General features: G+C 37.5%; 2 protein-coding genes across 3 annotated transcripts in view; one reads left to right on the forward strand and one right to left on the reverse strand.

Moving 5' to 3' along the window:
- Positions 1–14,965, forward strand: part of LOC126856230 (uncharacterized PE-PGRS family protein PE_PGRS46-like) — a 131,250-nt gene that overhangs the window by 104,754 nt on the left and 11,531 nt on the right. The gene's annotated exons all lie outside the window — the stretch shown is intronic.
- LOC126856223 (inaD-like protein) overlaps positions 1–14,965 on the reverse strand; it is a 92,510-nt gene that overhangs the window by 16,796 nt on the left and 60,749 nt on the right. For both annotated transcript variants that reach the window (XR_007688338.1, XM_050604521.1), the window contains exons 18-21: positions 12,609–12,711; positions 10,524–11,827; positions 9,834–10,429; positions 981–2,124 (exon numbers count right to left, since the gene is read on the reverse strand). Coding sequence is in view for 1 of the 2 variants with exons in the window: in XM_050604521.1 (XP_050460478.1) it covers positions 981–2,124; positions 9,834–10,429; positions 10,524–11,827; positions 12,609–12,711 (3,147 nt within the window). In the remaining variant the exon portion in view is untranslated. The remainder of the gene's footprint in view (positions 1–980; positions 2,125–9,833; positions 10,430–10,523; positions 11,828–12,608; positions 12,712–14,965) is intronic.

Consider the following 14,965-nt stretch of genomic DNA (forward strand, 5'->3'; position numbering starts at 1 on the left):
GGAAAGAAGAGAGATTGCCAAAACTAAAGCCGATGATCCTATTATGTCATCTTGTCAGCTTAATGTCGGGAAAGTGTACTGATGCGTTATGGAATAACGTCGCGGGATGACATTAGCGTATGTATCGATAAAGAGTCCATTAATTAAATTAATTATTCGTCAACCAACACTCTCGATATTCATTAATAAAAGCTTTTAACTTTGCATCGTGAATTTATTCGCAAAATCGAATAAAATCTGTGAAACATCTGATCACAATCTCAAATAGGCATAAATATCGATTTTAATAAGATCTTACATTAATTATTAAATTATTAGGTCACAAGTCATTCGATGTGCGAAATAGAGATCCATCAAGCCATCTGTTTTACTTAACAGCCATCAAGTAGGTTCAACCTACTTCGCTAACTCTGTCCAAATGTCTCGATAGCCGTCGTAACATTCCCAATTTTAAAGGCCAGCTATAAAATACCGCGGCAATATCGGCGAACCAATCCTCGTCCATATTCACAGCTATATTCGTGCGTGCTAATAAAAGAGACACGAAAAATTGTAGCCCGACCGCACGTGAGAACTGGCAGTAATTTAGGATTATCAGCATCGATCGAATCACTGGAATTTATAAAAATAAATTTTGCAATGTATGTATGTGTATGTGTGTTTATATGTGTGTAATACTCGTTCGTTGTAAATCAGAGATCGACCTTATATTCGTAATAGCATGAAGGAAATTCGACATAATAAATTGATATAGCTAAATCGAGCTAGAGATAAAAGTTTTGAAAGTAATTGTAATCAACATAATTAAAAAACGTTAACAAAGAAATTTATTTAAAATGTAATATATTCATTTTATGAATATATTACATTTTAGATAAGATTAAATATTTCTCGTAAGAAAACAAATTTGCTTTTTTTTTTTATTAAGTTTTATCAGGAGAAAATGACGTAATCAGATATGTTATTGGATTACATCTTACCTTCCCGCCAACGATGCTGAGTCCTAAGCTGGTTTTCGGTTCCCTATATATCTCCACCAATCTTTCGGGGCCCCAGTGTTTCGACCAGGTGACGTCGCCATCGCGCTCCCTGTGCGTGACGGTCATGTCCCCCTTGCCCTCCACGAAGACGACTGTCGGGAACTTGCGCGGCGAACTCGAACTCGACGAGGGCGAACTCTCGGTCTTCCTGGACGTCGAGCTGGCCGGTCTGCTATGATACGGGCGCTCTGAACGATCGGTGCTCTGATCAGCCTCGAGCAGCTCGTCGTCACTGCATTGGATCGCCTTCGACTCTTGATAAGTCTGCACCTCGACCTCCCGCCGCGGACTGCGCAGGACGTCCTCCCGAGAGGAGGATCTCGATCTATCGGATGATCTCGCGGAGAGATCTTCTGGGATGCACTGAACGCTTTTCGACTCTTGCGTCTGATCCGATCTGATGGGGCTGCCCGCGATAATGTTCGCGAGATCACCCAAGTCGTCCAACGAGCACTGGACGCTCTTGTTCTCGCCCTGAGTCTGCGTCTGCACTTCCCGTTTCGGACTTTGAAAGTATTTGCGACTGACGTGGAAAGGGCTGATACTAGGCGATTCCTCGTCACAGGGAGTCCTCACGCTCTGCTCGGGACTGCACTGCGTGCCTTTCGACTCCTGCACGGTCTGAGTTTGCACGTCGCGTTTCTCCTTAGGCGAATACTGTGTTTCCTTGAAACTATGCTCGATCTCGTCGAGGCTCTCCTCGTAGACCTCGCGAGTCCAACTCTCGGGGATCGTTTTCAATAGATCGTCCAAGGAGGAAGTGATCACCTCGTGGAACAGGTGATCCGATTGACTCTCGAGCGTCTGGCTCTGATATTCCAAAGAGTGCTCTTTGCAGATCAGATTGTCCTCCTCGCGCTTACGAACTATTTCTCCCAACAATGGCGATCGTTTCTCCCTCGAAGGGGTCTGTCCATAATCGCGAGATTCCTTTGTGTCCTCCTTGGTCTCTTGCCGCGATAATGGTTCCTCTTGTTCCTCTTGTCTTTGAAGCTTCTGCGCTGGAGTTGCAACTTCGCTCGGGGAAATCGCAAAGTCTTTCAGAACGCCAACTGATCCCTTGGATTCACGTCGAACTTGGAGGCTTGAGAAACGAGGAAAACCAGAGGTCAGAACGGAAGCATGCGGTCACGCGATCAACCGACGGCTTCGTGTCGAGTGTTCAACGACGCGGCAGAAACTGCTGACACGAGGCCGTCGCGGCGATAAATGAATCTCTGGCACGTTGTTGCAACGAAAATACGATCGGGTTCGATCGCGCTTTTTTTAATTAACAACTGATCCGCTTACTACATGATCGGCTACTAACATAAAGAAAAAAACTGATGCTACTGAATTATTCAATATCGTTCGAACTTGCCACGATAAAAATAGAAACAATTACTTTATCTTAAAATTAATTTCTGCGCGATATTAATAACCGAATTAAGATTATCTCGTCGTTGAAATTCTTCGTGATCCACCGGAAAAAATGTAATGATTGGTTCAAATCAGAAATAAAATCGCGGATAATTTAGAAGAGTAAATCATACCAAACACGTATCTTTAATTGACTTGAGTATATTTACACAAAATTAATATGATTGTTATAATTAATATAATAAATACAAATTGTGGAATGCGAGGTACATTGAACAGCGAATTTATAAAACCTTTCTGTTTTATTAATCTTTATTTATCTTCGCGAAATAAATAATTAGAGCATGAAATATTTTACGCCACGATATTGTCTTTTAATATCTCTCTTGTAGCGTGCAATTGAAATGAGAATTAATATTAACGGAAACATATAACTGAGGATGACATAAATGGTTTTATTGGTCGCGTGTGTAGGAGCGATATTTTCGATGCGGAGCGTGTGCACATTTTCGATATACACGTGAATAGTATAAATCTCCGCGCGGAAACGTGACGAATCTAACACTGTGTATTTGCTTTGGGCAGAAAATTCCTATTATTCGAAAAGTTATATCTCCGGATTAAAAAAAAAAAAATATTCCAAGAAAATTTCTCCCTCCAATCTCAAGAACTTGAATTTATTGTCTGTTATTGATATAAAATCAATAACTCAAATTCAAGCTTCTTCTGTTGTATAAACATCTCTGGTTGGTAAATATTTAATAGCAACAAAAAATTTACAATGTGAATCAATTGCGTCTAGTCAAATCAGATATTTTTCACATCGTAAAAAATATCTGCTTCGAATTTAACGATATTCTTTACATTAATTCATTTTTTCTTCTAATCAATTTTAATGGCACACGAGAGATATTTATTTTAGATTACGCGCGGACGTATTTATTATGCGAGTTTTACTACGAAATATACAGAGAGATTCCCTATGCCTGCGCATAACTGAGCATGTGTCAACATCTCCTAATTTAAATAAACTATGAAATAATTTTAGTTGCTCTCGTAGTTGAATACGAGAGGAAGTTGCGTGCGCCTCGCGACATACACATTTATCAATCGCGGTGGCTCTTGAAATCCACCAAGGTCAATTATTTTCTTTTACGTATTATTTTCTTTTTCACATATTGGAGAGCCAAATATTCGTAGATTTGGCGGCAGACGAAGAGATCGATGCTTACGAGACGTACTTCCGTTATCCAAGCGAGACGATGTCGCGGACGGAGCGCTCACTTCCGGCCTGATCTCGCAAGATCATTTGTTCATTTGACGAGACATCGTTCGACCCCCGGCTCGAGGGTGAGAGCAAAAAGGGTGAGCACTCGAGCGAGAAGAACCACGATCGCGAGAGAAAGGAACGTGCTCGCTCCTCACGTTACGCCTCGAGGAAAGCCAAGGTGTTCACTGCCGTGTCTTCAGCACTCCGTGTGCGTCACTGCAAACTGGCTTCCTCTGATCTAATAAACAAGACACACACACACACATACACACGTGTGTGTACGCAAGAGCGCGCAAATGCAACCACGATAACGTACCGAGCGTGGACGCACGCAGACTGCCGGAGAAGGCGCGAGAGTGACTCTACGCGAGAAGAGACTGTTTCGTGCGCGCGCGCGCGCGATTACTCTGTATATGTATATGTATGCACACGAGGTATGCGTGCTGGCCATTCATATGTGTGGTGGACTTGGATCGCATGTCTATTTTACATGCAAGGTATCCTGAAAAATTTATATAACGATAGCGTAAATGTATTTACCGTTATCGAATTTGACTCGATATGTCTGTGAGAGGGATTTTGAATTTATTCGTATATTTTTATTTAATATTGAAAAATTATGCGACAAAAAAATATGATTGAATAAATATATGTATAATTATTTAAATATAAATGTTTTTAGGAATATGTTGAAAAACGGATGTATAAGGTAGCAAAGTTTATACGTGAATTAAACAGATGTAAAAAATCGTGTAATTTGCGAAACGAAAGATTAGCGTAATTTTAAATTGCGTATGTATATTAAAAATAAATAAAGATTTTTTTCTCTCATGTAACTTCACGGAATATTTCAATTAGTCTTCAATTTAAAAGACTTTGCCGGTATAATCTACTTCAAACAATATCATAAAAAGTTTTCGCTTATACATCTGCACAAATTTTAACTTGTTAAAATTCTCTTGAATTTTCAACGTTAAGTAACTCCGTGATTAGAGATTAAATACCGTTAAAAAAAAATGTCTTCTCGACATTTCGATGTATAACAATACTTATTATTGTTATACAAATTTTCTCGAGACACTTATGTGTGTGGTCAGTTTGTAAAGAAAGGAGTGGAGATGCACTGCGGACATAAACGTAAGAATATATACGTGCCTGCATATATAGAGTGGGCACGAATGTTTCAGCCAGACTTTGAGATTTTATAGGAAATTTAATTCTGAACAAAAAGTTTCCAATAAACATAAGTCGACGAATGCTTCCCTAAAAAGTTCGCGCCCAAATGTCTCTGAAATTACAGTTATTTTATGCAAAATACATTTTTACAAATATTAGGGAAAGTATGTATTTTTAATAAAAAGTATCGAAACAAAAGTTATAGAGAATTAAATTATCTTTCAAATGAAATATACCGGTTTCAAATAAACTGGTACAAAAAAAGTTTTTTTTCGGCTACCAACGGTAGAGCCTCGGAGCTTTTTAAAAAGCCGATTATCTCAAAATCCAATGGAACGTATTACAATCATTTTGATCTCATTTGAAAGATAATTTAATTTTCTATAACTTTTGTTGAGTACTTTTTGTTAAAAAATGCATACTTTCTCTGATATTTGTAAAAATATAATCGTGATTTCAAAGGTTTTTAAGCACTAACTCTTTTTATGGAAGCATTTTTCGACTTATCTTTATAAGAAATTTTTCGTCCAGAATTAAATTTCCTATGAAATTTCAAAGTCTGGCCAAAACGTTTGGGCCCACCCTGTATATATAGTATATATAAGAAGTAAGAAATGAGAATGTGTAGACGCTACGTAGAATGTACACATGCACATGTGGCTGGCACGATTGAAGATTCGTACTGCGGAGAAGTTGGGCAAAATCGAAAGACGTGCGTGTATTTGCGCATATATACAGCATTCACCTATATACGCACATATGTATATATACATAAATTCACATGCACAGATATAAACGTGTATCTTGATGATCACGCTTGTACACACACACACACACACACACACACACACATACACGCGCCGAAACGTACGATGTTGATGTATGTAACGTACGTGCTCGGAAATTCACGTGTGGGCGTGTGTATTACGTGCATACAATATGCGCCTGTGTGTATGTGTGCGGGTGTATGAGCCCGAGAAGTAATTTGAACAGCTCGGTATCGGTCGAGCCAATTTTCGATAAGTGACGGTAGGATTCCACAGTCGTGCGGCACGAATTTTCTCGAGACTGTGATAAGTGCGAGATGTATTTATGTGAAAACCAAAATTATCCTTAGCTAAATAGATCTAAAGCGTCTGTAATCGAAATTATTACACGAGCGAAAGAGGGATCTTTTTAACGTACTTATATAAAAATTATCTGACTTTTGAGGGAATCAATGTACAAACGAATGCAAATGATATAATATTTTTTTTTTGCTGCTAGTTCGATAACAATATTTTTATAAAAATTACGTAATAAAACGTCATTATATTTTATCAAAAGCTTTTCGTTTATGTGACGGTTAATTATTCGGTGAAAAGTGATTGTTACGTAACTATGCTGAATGTACACAATGCAACGTTACTCACGAACGGTAACAATAACAATGTTACGAAGATTAAGATTGTCGCTTAATTAGAGTGGTAAATGACAGTCTTTGTATAAGTTTTGCCTAGATGTATGCAATGTACATACACATACACTTATATAATAGAAGCATTGTCATAATGAAGGAACTTTTATACACAAATGTATTGTCTTTGCATGCAATCTTATTCTGCATATACAAATTCTTTGTATATGCAAACATAAGCGCGATAAAAGCCGTTGCTCTCTTTCACTCTGATATCTTTTCTCATAATCGTATCTTTTCGCACCGAATATCGTTACTCCATGAATTATCATCAGCTCCTGCTTCTGACATTTCCTCCATCGACGAGAAAATATTTAATGAGATTTAAATTAACGAATAATTGCTAAGACTTGCGTAATTATCAACGTCTTTATTACGTATGCAGAAAATAACATTGAATAATGTTAGACGTCAATATTCTCTAAATATTGATACAGTTGAAAGCTAGAGCTATTGCTACTGTCAGAAGTATAATTAAAGTGCCTTACGATGGAGTGCTTAATTAACCAGCGAAAATGACGTCATACAATTTGCACTAGTTGTCCGTCAACTGATGGAAAATAATATGTTCGTATATATATTTATATATAAATATTGTAAATTCAAACATTCACACAAGCATTCATATGTTCATGCTGATTTTACGCTAGCTCAATATTTGACGATGTTTTCAACGTCGAAAATTGAACGATACTTTTGTAGATCAAAGTTCACCGCACATTTTTTTACAGCAGAAACTTTTGCAATTTTAACTTTCAATTCATCGCGAGTATATAAGATATAATTAAGTTTGAAGTTAAAGTTTTATAAAAGTTAACGTGTGTGAGATTGACTGGAAAATATTTTTTGTTCGTCAATTAATAAAAAGGAATAACGTGATTTAATTTTCCATTATTCTAAATATGCGATATTCTGTTTATACACGTACGCACACACATTCTCGCTATTCTCCGTATATTTTACCCGACTCGTTTTTACGCCTCGCCACAAAACTATCTGTTAATTTTCCTTAAGCATCTATCTTTTTGTGTGCACAACCAGTCGCTTCGCTCTCGCTATATAACGTTCCCCTTTTAATTGTCAAAGTTTCCATCCTTCTCCTCTTCTTTCTCTTACTTTGACTTCTCTGCGTCTTCAGCTTTATCTTCCTGTAGCAATTCCGCGAATCTTTATTTCGCTCGCATGTTTTTGCATTTCTTTTCCCTTCCGTAATTTTATTTCTTTGTAACAAGAACACCTTTATCTCTTCCTATTTTTCTTCCAGCACATAATCCTGCGCGTCTCCGCGGGGCTGTGCTTCTGCGCCGTCTTTTTCTGCTCCACAACTTCTCTTGCATTATATCGGGCGCTTTCTGTCCAAACGCATCGGCATCCATGCGTTTGTCTCTATCTCTGTTTTTCTTCATCTCGCGTGCCGAGGTCGTTCTTTTTCGTCTCGCGACGCAAACGCACGTACACATATTCATCTTTTTTCGCTCCTCTCCGCTTGATACATCACAATCTTCGTTCGTCTCTCTTTTCCAACATCTTATAACTACGTCAATCCGCGCCTCAATCCGCTGCTCTTTTGGTCTTTCTGTCGCGCGTTCTATCACTTCCTGCTCGACATTGGCTGATTTGAGCTATCCATCTCCACTTCGCATGTCGGTTTCTTTACGCCCTTTTCTACTATTTATATTAATATTTCGCTTATTCTACTTTTCCCGTCGCCCACCAACATCCCTATCAATCCATCTTAAGCTAGAAATTTTTCTTCTTCTATGTCTGTATCTATTTTATATCCTGAATACATATACACAAGAGTTGCTTCGTTTGTCATAAAAGATTCTATCGATTCTTTTCAATTTTTTTTTATTATTTACAATTTCATACTGTCAATTATTTAAACATATACTCATTTCTCAATTCATAGTGCAATAATAGACATACAAATCAAATATTAATTTTTTATCGGATATTTATTATGTCAATAATATTTTAATGTAGATGAATTTTTATTATATTATATTAATAACAAATTATATTATATTAATTATATTATTTAATTATATCATCGTTACAAAATAATTGCCGTGTGATTATAAAAATCTGTTACGCGCAAAATTAGTGAATCTGTTCAAGCAAAAACTACCGTACTATTTCAGGCATGCGATAGAAAAATAAATGTTGCATCGTACTTTGGACTGTAACGTCGCATGCGCTGCATGAAATTCCAATGTGAATCCGAGCGTCCTATAAAAAAAAGCAGCACTCCGCCGTAAGAGCTTTTCTACGTGAGTGTAACACCCACAATCTTGCAAGGAGCTTGTAGCACCGTTAATATAAATGGGGGCGAAAAAGTTTCTAGAAAAAGAGCAATGCAGAGAGAAAAGCAGAAATCCAGAGATTTAAGGAAAGACATTTTTGTTTTTGCAATTGCGTTTTATCTCTCTATTAATTAAACAAACACTCAATTCGCTTGAAATAACATGATAGAGAGGGCATATTATTAAATTAACTGAAAAGCAGAATTTTTAAATAGTGCATTTTAAATAGATTAAAATGCAAATTTACTTAATATATTCCTTAGCGATTCGATTAGTACGAACGTAAGTTACCTTTAAGGTAACTGAAATAATTTGGCTTTTTTCAAGTTGTATGTGCTTTGAATGATTTTGTGGCGTATCTGAGATTTGTGTTCGAATATATCGATTCTATTATTTCTATTCGTTCATATACATATGTCTTGCAAAAATTATGAATGAAAAATGGATAGTATAGCTCTCTTCTGTTTCTCATCGCAGAACTATAACGCATGATTTTTTTGCGGATATCCTTCTCTCGCGCCTCGGATATTCATCGACATAAATCCTAAATCATGACGTGACATGTTATTCGGACTAATATTCCCCGACGTATTTTAACGACGACCTAGATTTCCAGTAAATTGTACAGAGCACATCGGGGTTTCTATGGCCATGCGTGTAATCCAACCCTAATCGGGAGCGACAAACTGCGGAGGTAAACAATATTGTTTGCAAATCGACGTTCGAAGCCTTCGGACGACGACGCGTCGCTCGAACTTATAATTCGATCGACAGGCCGTGCACATTTGCGGTACTGCAAACAAAATTGTTTGTGCCTCTTTCTGCGCTGCACAGCGACATCGATCGATCATCCGTTCCGTAATCGCGTAACCGTCGAAACTTCCTCTTGATATACAATCGAACATTTAATAAGATGAGATTTTTTTTTTTTACTTTGATGAGATCACTATTAATTTTCCATATCATTAGATGCTGCTCGGTATCTCCAGTAGAATCATTTATTCATTTTTTATTTTTGATATCATATCTGTGATAATTTTTTTATGATTAATATTAAACAAATTTCTATATTGAAAGAAAAATATTAGAGAGTTGATAGTTTCTTTTATATATAAAAAAAAAATAAATATATATATAAAATATTTAATTATACATGCGCGCGTGTATAATATCGCGGACAAGTTTATCGATTCTGCGACATTATTGTAAAGACCAGAAACTCTTACCTCGTAATACTATCATCTTTTTCCGCGTCTTCCGTGACCTTCCTCGTAATATCTCCGACACTTGACGTTCTCTCTATCGGACCTTCGTGCAGAATCGTCAGCTCTGGTTTATCCGGCTGCGCGAGGCTGCTAATTTTGAAAGGGAACTGTTCCTGATTCTGACTCTTGATCAATCTGGAGCCTTCGCTTCCGGTTCTGCTGAGCCGTCTCTCCTTGATATCCCTGTCACCCTCGACCGGCTCCTCGATCTCCTCGCCGTTATCGGAGACCTTGGACAAATCCAAAAGAATTTCCGGTTTCAAGTTTCTCACGGAGACCTTGTGGTCCTCGTTGGCGTCTGGCTTATTCTCCATCAAAGTGCTCTCCGAAGTCGATTTCGCTAATGCGGGTAGCTGCAACGAAGAAGACACGTCGACAATTTCCGGTGACAGCGTCCGCGTGAGTTTCGTTTTAACTGTTTCGGCAACGACAGCTACTTCCGGCGGCGAATGAACCTCGATTCTTGTAACTGCCTCTTCGAAGCGAAGCGCGGATGCCTCCTCAGCAGTGATGATTCTAGCGGTCACCAGCTGGACTTCCGGCAACAAATCGATTGCCTGACACAAAAAAAAAAAAACAGGCGAAAATTACTTGCTTGTCAAAATAGATAATAAAATAAATTTGTTTAGAAAGCGATAAGATCTCACTCACTTGCTCGCTCATATCCTCGAAAAAGATCTCCTGAACGTCTTCTTGAATCCTGACACCCTTTTTCTCTTCCAACAATGATTCTCTCGAGGATTCTCTGGAGAAAGAGTCTCTTCTTTTTCTCAACGAGCTGGGTCGTTTTACAGGCTTTTGAACGGTCGGTTCGGTTTGTTGAATGTCCGAAATAGCTGCCGAAGCACGTTCCAAGGTTGGCCGCTGCTTTTTGCTCTCTAAAGCTGATCCTTCAGTGTCCTTCACTCTCGAGTCCTCCAGAAAATCCTTCGTCTCTTTCGTCATTTCAGGTACACTTTTCAGGCTCCCTTTTCTTTTTGTAGACACGATGGACGGTTCGACTATCGTTGAGGGGCTCGCAGTCTCCCCATCTTTGCTAATAACTGATGGACGTTTGACTCGTTGTTCATCTATGTTTTCAGAAACCGAGGTCTCCATCGTTTCGAGACTAACGCTCATGTCAGAATAAGTCGGTATACTGTGCCTCGTTAAGAATTCTGTCACCCTCTCAATACACTCCTGCTCCTTCAGACTCTTTCTCTCTTCTCTCGATCGCCGATAAGTCTCCCCGTCTCTTCTCTTCTCCTCATTTTCTAGCGATTGCAAATTCCGCTCTGAATCTTCCTCCAACTTTCGTTCGGTTTTGGCAGATCTTCTCCCTGATTTTCTCGATCGTTTCCTACTGTCTTCTCTTTCCGTGAACACTTTCTTCCGAGCACCCTTTTCCGACGACGTGTCCGACTTCTCCAGCGTCTCCTTCGACGTGGACGTACGTCCCTCGGAATCTACGCTGCTATGACGTTTCAAGCTCTTCCTGCGTTCCTCGTCTGCTTCTCGCTGAGATCTTGTAGTCGCGGTGATCCTGGATGCTTCCTCGGTGCTAGAAAGCGGTTCCTCCTGAACGGGGGGCACGCGGGATGATTCTAACTCCAGAGACGATTGCTTCTTTAACTTCACCTTCGGCGCTATCTTCTCCATTCTCGCTGCCACGTCCTTGGTGTGCCTGGGTATCCTCGTCGTTTCCACGATTATCGTGCCGCCGTACGACACGATGCTCGTCTCCTCGTGCATCGTTTTGGATGTGGTGGGATAGAACTCGTGAATGATTTCGACGTCGTTATCGATGTCGACGTATCTAGTCGGTGATTGTTTGTCCCGATGACGAAGCTTCCCTAAGGGAGGTGGCCGCGCCGGACTACAGATCGGCGTCACCGGGGAGGCATCCTTCCAATGATCCTCCTCTTCCTCCTCATCTTCGTCGATCTCCGGTTTATTTGTTGACGTTTCAGTCAAACCTATAAGCGACGAATAATCTTCGTGAACATCGATTGTAGTGATATATTTTTTTAACACACTCGGTAGAATTTCCATTGATAACTCGTATGATAATCTAAGTTACGCGAATCTTCTGATTAATGGAGAGTTTGCGCGCGGAAACATATCGCATGTTACCGTGCAATGTATTAAATGGTAGTGCGCTTTTGTATGACATATATAAAGGAAGTCCATTTGATTGCAAGATCAAAATTAATGGTTTCGTATATCACACTTAAATGGTAATGGCAAATTGCCACGGTACAATGTATTTTCACGCACAGCATGGAGGGAGATCTCGTCAGAGAAGGGAAAGATAACTCGTGATGGAAATCATAGTGTCTCGCGAAAATAGGTACGACGTATCCTTGTTCCAGGACAATAGCAATATTCGAAATCGCCTCGAAACTTGTACTTGTGAGAATGTGTACTTATTGAATGGAATATGATTTATACGACTCTAGCTTTCTCTCTTTTGACATAATACAACGGCGTGATCGATAATAAATATACGAGCTCATGTAACATTGTAAAATAATATGATTGATTGCTAGAATAACTTAATAAAATTACATTGCTCATTATACAGATTGCCTCTTTCATCGATTTCGCTAAAACTCTTAATTATAAACCTAATGGTAGAAAGTAAGAACGTATTAATTATCGTGCAGATATTTTAAGTTTCTATCAGCTTAATTATAATTAATTCGAATTTTCGCTTTGCACAAAGTATTTTTTAAAATTCATTAAGTCAAGATGTACCTGATCTCGAGGAAAGCAGGTCCTCAAGCTCTGCCACGCGATCGGTCGTCTCGCTCTCATTGGGAAAACTTTTGCTTCGTTTCATCTTCGGTGTCACCTTCTGCTATAGAGATGAGTAGCGTAAAAAATGAGCAAAAAAGACAGGAGTTAAACAATTGATATAAATAATCTTTCGCATTAAATTCTACGTTTGACAGGAAAACTAGCTTGCTTAAAAAAAACTTTATAATTTCTTCAGATTGAACAAAGAGCGATTATAATTGGGATAGCGCGAGAATTAATATATTCTTTATTCACAGTTCGATAGATATTGCGTGACTCTAATATTTTTATACAAATGCACACATCTCTCTGATAAGGATTATAAGGATTTATGCAAATATATAGCTAGTTGCGATAATACATATGATGTAGAATTTCAATTGATTTAACCGTAATTTATGTTGAAACAGCATAATATTATTTCTACGCGTTTAAATTGCATTAATATGTTAATCAAATTTCTGTCTCTTTCTGTTTTTCTCTCACTCTCTTATGTACATATATATGCATATCTGTGAATTTTGATCTATATGAAATTAATTTGGTAAAGAGAGATATAGCAAATGCAAATGCAAATAATATGACAAATCATCGCGAGAATTAATAATCGTGCGAATTTTGAGCTCATCGCGGTATCCGAACTCAGTTGTCTGGAGGAAAAATAAGACGAGTCATCGCGCCTATATAAGCGTTACTTAGCAATACGTTTGCTTCGTAATCTCTTCGTTACCGATAATCCAGTTAAGGAAATAGTTTCATACAAATAGGATTGTCTAGAAGTCCGCGAACGTCGACGATGCAACCCTTCACGTATAACCGTTCCCGCCATTCCCGCTCTATAATGACAAGAAGGAACAATTTATCAAATATACGTAGAGACAGAAACGAGAACGCATATCTAGCTAATATCGAGGACAACGTGTAAATCAAAATGACTTGTTGACAATATCGAGAACGAAATACCGATTAAATTATCAGCGGCATCAAAGGCTTAGCTGGAATCACAAGATACGATTTACTGCACTTCTATTTGTACGTGCAGTTAACTAAATTAGATCAAAAATAAACATCGCAGTAAGAGAATTTGATCATCTCGATAAGAAGTTAATTTTATATGTTGCGAGATTGTTCTGTCGCAACATCGTACATATTCATATAAAATATCTTACATACATTAAAAAAATCGAAAATTATCACAATCTTTATAAAATATTAATTTTATTTATTTTAAAATATATATCTTGTCTCGATTCTTATTTAGTGACCAAGTATCAAATAAAAAAGATAATCAAAAATTTTTTTATATTCCTAAGAAGATACTACAGCAGGTTATTGTAACAGAACAAAAATTATATATATATATATATATATATATATATATATATATATAAAACCAAATAAACTATATTATATGTCTTATAAATGTTAGCATTTATATCCCTAAACATTCCCATATCATTAAAGAGAGAGAGAATTTCAATTTTTCAATAAATTTAATTACTACGTAACGTCTTTGCCGCCCGCTTCGTTTCTGGCAATCGTTCTCAAGGCAATCAAGTAATTGAATCAGCAAGTGACGATTAATTCGCTCAAGTGATGAAGGAATTATTATCTAATCACGCGAATAAGGCGGGGGAAAGGCTTTGAGGTAAAAATCGTTTCACCCAAGCGTTTATAAATCAAGAGACAGAATTTGTCATACAATTTGTCACACTCGCAGAAGCCTAGAAAATGATCGATTTCTTCAAGACGCATAACGATAAGAATATTTTTACTCTTATCAATCATTAATATATAAAATATAGTAAGTAATAATATTACGATAAAAATAATATGCGTTTTTATGCAAGCAACCTATTCAGAGAGAATTATTGCAGACTTACCTATGTAATACAGAACTTGATATATTTTATCTCGTGAGATTTTCATCCAACTTTCTCATGCAGTTTGCGACAGTGTCGCTAACAATGACAGATTCGTGCTGAGTACCAGTTGCGTTACGGAACATCCATATTATTCTAACACAGTCTTACGATTCTTATGAAAATAATAAAATGTTGCTAAAATGCAACAACAAAATTGTCCAACAAGTAAATGAACCGATTCTAATTCTCATCCATATATCAAACAACGGAATTACATCAAATATTTATACGTAGATTTTATTCTAGATGTTAGATTACGCTGCACAAAAATAGAATTAATTAAAGCTTCTATAATAAATAATTCATGACATTATCATCATAAAATAATAATTTTATAAAACGATATCTTTTAAGAATGAGATATAAAATACTGTAAAACTTATTTGAATA

Source organism: Cataglyphis hispanica, chromosome 18 (genome assembly GCF_021464435.1).
Source record: "Cataglyphis hispanica isolate Lineage 1 chromosome 18, ULB_Chis1_1.0, whole genome shotgun sequence".
NCBI classification, from domain to species: domain Eukaryota; kingdom Metazoa; phylum Arthropoda; class Insecta; order Hymenoptera; family Formicidae; genus Cataglyphis; species Cataglyphis hispanica.